Source organism: Pecten maximus, chromosome 19 (genome assembly GCF_902652985.1).
Source record: "Pecten maximus chromosome 19, xPecMax1.1, whole genome shotgun sequence".
In the NCBI taxonomy this organism is placed as follows: Eukaryota; Metazoa; Mollusca; class Bivalvia; order Pectinida; family Pectinidae; genus Pecten; species Pecten maximus.
Window position 1 is genome coordinate 32,450,973 of NC_047033.1, and position 7,376 is coordinate 32,458,348.

The following is a 7,376-nucleotide window of genomic DNA, read 5'->3' on the forward strand; positions in this document are numbered from 1 at the left end:
AAAATAAACCATAATTTTCTGAATATATCATCAAATATACGAATATATGTCAATGAAATCCTCCACAGGAGGTAAAATGTTCACATTAACTGACCGTATAATATAGTATTCCTATTTTGAGTTTGTAAAAAGAAAGATTTAAATTGGCCTATTTTAATACTGTCCAGGAGTACAATATAATACACAATATTGCGATACACTGCAGTAATAACTAAATACTCAATACCGTAAAATTCAGCGCATCTTTAGTAAATAAAAGTATACATCTTCTTTTTTCCAGAATGCATTTCCAAAAAGGACGTTGTCTTTGTACTGGATTCATCCTCTAGCGTCGGTAAAGACAACTACCAGACAATGCTGGACTTCGTCAAAGCACTGGTGGAGGAACTGGCGGGAGCTTCCTTTAATAATCGTTTTGGTCTGATCGTCTACAGTACGGAAGTCAGGCTTATCTTCAGTCTTGGTAGATACAAAGATGCGGCAACCATTGGTAATGCAGTGGGAGGAACTCGGTATTACCCGGGATCTACCAATACTGCCGGTGGACTCCGAACGGCATTAGAAATTCTGACCAATGCATACGGAGCAAGACGAGATGCAGAGGACGTTGTTATTCTCATCACTGACGGTCAGTCTAATGTTAATTCACACGATACGATCCCTGCCGCTGAGGAGCTGAAGGGAACCGGCGCGCGCGTGCTGACCATCGGAGTCGGATTGACCGATTATAGCGAGGTGGCACAAATAGCGTCCACACCGGAAGATGTCTTCAAGGTGTCCAGATATAATCTGTTGCTTGACATTAAAACTGATATTCTGGACAGTTCATGTGACAACAATGGATACAGTGGCAAATAATTTGATCCGACTCGTTAAACACAATCGTACGTGTAGATATGTGACAATTGTGTATTATGTTTGTTTTATAGCTTGAGTAAATATGAATGACATGAGGAGCGAAATATGACAGAAGGTACTCTTGGTTTCCAATAGTAACCAGTGTTTGCTTGTATAATCCGGTGCTGTGCTATCCGAGTTATCGTTCTTGGCTCGTTACGGAATGGGCGAGTGTTTATAACGATTTTATTTGGATCGAGACATTTATGTATGTTGTTGCAGAATCAACTATTTTAAGCTTACATATGAGTGTTTTATGCCAAGAATTGTATATCAATTAACCATTGAAAACTTTCATTTGAAACTCATGGCGATCTAACATTTTCCTGTTTTTAGTTAAAACTAGAACGGTCTTTTGAAAATTAAGTCATTCTTCTAAAATATCAATGTGTTATTTTGCATTTTACTTTCGGCTATATTTGAAAATTATTAAATCAAATCATGTAATATTTGCTAACTTGTGTACGAAATCCACTAGATTGTTGACACTCGGTCCGCGTTGTAGGCTATACATGATGTTTGTTTTTTATGCAATATCCAATTTGCCAGTATGATATCAATCAAAATACCATTTCTCATTATATTATAGCACATTATATCGTTTGATAGATTATGTGAATTCCATAAGATATTATATTAATACAAGATATTACATTATGATTTGACCGAAAATGACGTAACGTCACTTCCGGTTATGTGTATATTGATGTGTATGTGTTTATACAAGCGGTGGACTATATGATTTTGTAAGATGACAAATCCACTCCAAATATATATGTCGAGAGTATGTTTTACTTATATAATATATATATACAAATATATAATATTTAACTCTCTACCTAGTACTGATATCAAGTATGCAATGTAGATATAAATATCTTATCGGCACCCTAATTGATATTTCGCACGGTAATGTTTCAATGAAATCGTAAAAGGGTTCGTCTGTCAGAATGGTCGTTAACTCCCGAAACGTTGATTAAAGTCAGTCCGGTAGTAATGTATATATCTACTACGAACAATACCCAGAGGACATTATACTCGTATTGTAGATCAACAGATTACAATCTGTGACATCACTTTATGATTTGCATGGTTGTTCATAAATGGCACTATTTTTAATAATAAAAAAAATATGCGCATATTGAATAACTTCGTGAAACTTCCGAAATGCTGTAATTGTCATCAGACCATCTTAGACCTCTTGATAACGACCATTTTTTCTAGTTGGCCCTGAATTAAATATTGCTCAGTGTAAGAGAAACACTCACAAACCAAACATTCCTAGTTTTATAGCGACCTAGATACCATTAAATCTGCATGTTAATTATTTATCATAGTTGATTGTCAGTAAAAGGAAAACACAAAACATGTTGGAAATAATTTCTATCCAAAAAAAATGTTACAATTATCATGAATTGATAGCAATATTTGGTCTGGTGCACGACTATTCGGGTCACGTGACCAGGGTGCAGATAGATAAGGTGTAGTTAATGCTTTCTAACCAATTTCTAACATTGTAAAACAGCTTAACCAGGACAAATCGTGGATTATTTTACTGGTTTGTAATAAAAACTTTTTAACTAAGATTGTGTTTGTTTATTCTTTATTTGATACGCTTTTTATCTTTTTATTTAATTCATTTTTTCTCTTTTCTACTTTCCTTATTTTTTTTCTTTTTTTTTTTTGTTTTTTTTTTTTTTTTGTGGCATGGAGTGTAGAAGAGACACACAGGGTGATAGTATTAGGACCTTTCTATACAAATAAGATGGCGACTGAGGTAATACACGGATATATCAACAATGACAGGCCTACATGGAGTCTGATATATTCAAATGTTTATTATCATTATCACATGAACACACTGTGACAAAAGCTGTATTACACAACATTGGATAGCATAGTAACAATAAAATACTCTAATTTCAATTAAAGGAGTTACAACTATCTCCAAACGGTCTGGCGACAAATCAAGTCAATTAACGGTCTGGCGACAAACCAAGTCAATTTAAGGGTCTGGCGACAAACCAAGTCAATTTAATGGTCTGGTGAAAAACCAAGTCAATTAACGGTCTGGTGACAAACCAAGTCAATTAACGGTCTGGCGACAAACCAAGTCAATTAAAGGGTCTGGCGACAAACCAAGTCAATTAACGGTCTGGCGACAAACAGAGTCAATTAAAGGGTCTGGCGACAAACCAAGTCAATTTAAGGGTCTGGCGACAAACCAAGTCAATTTAATGGTCTGGTGAAAAACCAAGTCAATTAACGGTCTGGTGACTAACCAAGTCAATTTAAGGGTCTGGCGACAAACCAAGTCAATTAACGGTCTGGCGACAAACCAAGTCAATTTAAGGGTCTGGCGACAAACCAAGTCAATTTAAGGGTCTGGCGACAAACCAAGTCAATTAACGGTCTGGCGACAAACCAAGTCAATTAACGGTCTGGCGACAAACCAAGTCAATTAAAGGGTCTGGCGACAAACAGAGTCAATTAAAGGGTCTGGCGACAAACCAAGTCAATTTAAGGGTCTGAGGACAAACCAAGTCAATTTAATGGTCTGGTGAAAAACCAAGTCAATTAACGGTCTGGCGACAAACCAAGTCAATTAAAGGGTCTGGCGACAAACCAAGTCAATTAACGGTCTGGCGACAAACAGTCAATTAAAGGGTCTGGCGACAAACCAAGTCAATTTAAGGGTCTTGCGACAAACCAAGTCAATTTAATGGTCTGGTGAAAAACCAAGTCAATTAACGGTCTGGTGACTAACCAAGTCAATTTAAGGGTCTCGCGACAAACCAAGTCAATTTAAGGGTCTGGCGACAAACCAAGTCAATTAACGGTCTGGCGACAAACCAAGTCAATTAACGGTCTGGCGACAAACCAAGTCAATTAAAGGGTCTGGCGACAAACCAAGTCAATTAACGGTCTGGCGACAAACCAAGTCAATTAACGGTCTGGCGACAAACCAAGTCAATTAAAGGGTCTGGCGACAAACCAAGTCAATTAACGGTCTGGCGACAAACCAAGTCAATTAACGGTCTGACGACGAACCAAGTCAATTAAAGGGTCTGGCGACAAACCAAGTCAATTTAACGGTCTGGCGACAAACCAAGTCAATTGATCGGTATGGCGAAAACCAAGTCAGGGTCTGGCGACAACCAAATTCAACTTCACGGTCTGGCTATCAACCCAGTCAATTTAACGGTCTGGCAACAAACCAAGTCAATTAAAGGGTCTGGCGACAAACCAAGTCAATTAACGGTCTGGCGACAAACAGTCAATTAAAGGCTCTGGCGACAAACCAAGTCAATTTAAGGGTCTGGCGACAAACCAAGTCAATTTAATGGTCTGGTGAAAAACCAAGTCAATTAACGGTCTGGTGACTAACCAAGTCAATTTAAGGGTCTTGCGACAAACCAAGTCAATTTAAGGGTCTGGCGACAAACCAAGTCAATTAACGGTCTGGCGACAAACCAAGTCAATTAACGGTCTGGCGACAAACCAAGTCAATTAAAGGGTCTGGCGACAAACCAAGTCAATTAACGGTCTGGCGACAAACCAAGTCAATTAACGGTCTGGCGACAAACCAAGTCAATTAAAGGGTCTGGCGACAAACCAAGTCAATTAACGGTCTGGCGACAAACCAAGTCAATTAACGGTCTGGCGACAAACCAAGTCAATTAAAGGGTCTGGCGACAAACCAAGTCAATTTAACGGTCTGGCGACAAACCAAGTCAATTTATCGGTATGGCGAAAACCAAGTCAGGGTCTGGCGACAACCAAATTCAACTTCACGGTCTGGCTATCAACCCAGTCAATTTAACGGTCTGGCAACAAACCAAGTCAATTAAAGGGTCTGGCGACAAACCAAGTCAATTTAAGGGTCTTGCGACAAACCAAGTCAATTTAAGGGTCTGGCGACAAACCAAGTCAATTAACGGTCTGGCGACAAACCAAGTCAATTAACGGTCTGGCGACAAACCAAGTCAATTAAAGGGTCTGGCGACAAACCAAGTCAATTAACGGTCTGGCGACAAACCAAGTAAATTAACGGTCTGGCGACAAACCAAGTCAATTAAAGGGTCTGGCGACAAACCAAGTCAATTAACGGTCTGGCGACAAACCAAGTCAATTAACGGTCTGGCGACAAACCAAGTCAATTAAAGGGTCTGGCGACAAACCAAGTCAATTTAACGGTCTGGCGACAAACCAAGTCAATTTATCGGTATGGCGAAAACCAAGTCAGGGTCTGGCGACAACCAAATTCAACTTCACGGTCTGGCTATCAACCCAGTCAATTTAACGGTCTGGCAACACACCAAGTCAATTAAACGGTCTGGCGACAAACCAAGTCAATTTAACGGTCTGGCGACTAACCAAGTCAATTAAACGGTCTGGCGATCAACCCAGCCCATTTAACTGTCTGGCCACAAACCAAGTCAATTAAACATTCGGGCGTCGAACCCAGTCAATTTAACGTTTTGGCCACATACCAACTCATTCAGGACTACAAGTGATTTCAAGGATTTACCTTTTTTTTGCTCTTATTGTGCCCAAAGACTTCTCCCCCGGGGGTACCATACCCTGCGTTTAATGCCCCAGACCATATTTTATCAAAATGCATTCCATCATTCAGTACTGTGACAGATTTACGTGTTTTTCCCTAACTGGGCCCCACCTCTCAAACCCCAAGTCAATTTAAGGGTCTTGCGACAAACCAAGTCAATTTAATGGTCTGGTGAAAAACCAAGTCAATTAACGGTCTGGTGACTAACCAAGTCAATTTAAGGGTCTTGCGAAAAACCAAGTCAATTAACGGTCTGGCGACAAACCAAGTCAATTAAAGGGTCTGGCGACAAACCAAGTCAATTAACGGTCTGGCGACAAACCAAGTCAATTAACGGTCTGGCGACAAACCAAGTCAATTAAAGGGTCTGGCGACAAACCAAGTCAATTAACGGTCTGGCGACAAACCAAGTCAATTAACGGTCTGGCGACAAACCAAGTCAATTAAAGGGTCTGGCGACAAACCAAGTCAATTTAACGGTCTGGCGACAAACCAAGTCAATTTATCGGTATGGCGAAAACCAAGTCAGGGTCTGGCGACAAGCAAATTCAACTTCACGGTCTGGCTATCAACCCAGTCAATTTAACGGTCTGGCAACAAACCAAGTCAATTAAACGGTCTGGCGACAAACCAAGTCAATTTAACGGTCTGGCGACTAACCAAGTCAATTAAACGGTCTGGCGATCAACCCAGCCCATTTAACGGTCTGGCCACAAACCAAGTCAATTAAACATTCGGGCGTCGAACCCAGTCAATTTAACGTTTTGGCCACATACCAACTCATTCAGGACTACAAGTGATTTCAAGGATTTACCTTTTTTTTGCTCTTATTGTGCCCAAAGACTTCTCCCCCGGGGGAACCATACCCTGCGTTTAATGCCCCAGACCAAATTTTATCAAAATGCATTCCATCATTCAGTACTGGTGACAGATTTACGTGTTTTTCCCTAACTGGGCCCCACCTCTCAAACCCCAAGTCAATTTAAGGGTCTTGCGACAAACCAAGTCAATTTAATGGTCTGGTGAAAAACCAAGTCAATTAACGGTCTGGTGACTAACCAAGTCAAGTTAAGGGTCTTGCGAAAAACCAAGTCAATAAACGGTCTGGCGACAAACCAAGTCAATTAAAGGGTCTGGCGACAAACCAAGTCAATTAAAGGGTCTGGCGACAAACCAAGTCAATTAACGGTCTGGCGACAAACCAAGTCAATTAACGGTCTGGCGACAAACCAAGTCAATTAAAGGGTCTGGCGACAAACCAAGTCAATTTAACGGTCTGGCGACAAACCAAGTCAATTTATCGGTATGGCGAAAACCAAGTCAGGGTCTGGCGACAACCAAATTCAACTTCACGGTCTGGCTATCAACCCAGTCAATTTAACGGTCTAGCGACTAACCAAGTCAATTAAACGGTCTGGCGATCAACCCAGCCCATTTAACGGTCTGGCCACAAACCAAGTCAATTAAACATTCGGGCGTCGAACCCAGTCAATTTAACGTTTTGGCCACATACCAATTCATTCAGGACTACAAGTGATTTCAAGGATTTACCTTTTTTTTTTTGCTCTTATTGTGCCCAAAGACTTCTCCCCCGGGGGAACCATACCCTGCGTTTAATGCCCTAGACCAAATTTTATCAAAATGCATTCCATCATTCAGTACTGGTGACAGATTTACGTGTTTTTCCCTAACTGGGCCCCACCTCTCAAACCCCAAGTCAATTTAAGGGTCTTGCGACAAACCAAGTCAATTTAATGGTCTGGTGAAAAACCAAGTCAATTAACGGTCTGGTGACAAACCAAGTCAATTTAAGGGTCTGGCGACAAACCAAGTCAATTTAAGGGTCTGGCGACAAACCAAGTCAATTAACGGTCTGGCGACAAACCAAGTCAATTAACGGTCTGGCGACAAA

The 7,376-nt window shown here is 40.5% G+C and overlaps 1 protein-coding gene across 2 annotated transcripts in view; it reads left to right on the forward strand.

Moving 5' to 3' along the window:
• The window catches only part of LOC117317678, a 167,803-nt gene extending 165,322 nt beyond the window's left edge, over nt 1-2,481 (forward strand). For both annotated transcript variants that reach the window (XM_033872550.1, XM_033872549.1), the window contains one exon: nt 281-2,481. In XM_033872550.1, coding sequence (XP_033728441.1) covers nt 281-858 — 578 coding nt within the window. In that variant the 3' untranslated portion in view covers nt 859-2,481. The remainder of the gene's footprint in view (nt 1-280) is intronic.
• Nucleotides 2,482-7,376: the final 4,895 nt, after the last annotated feature.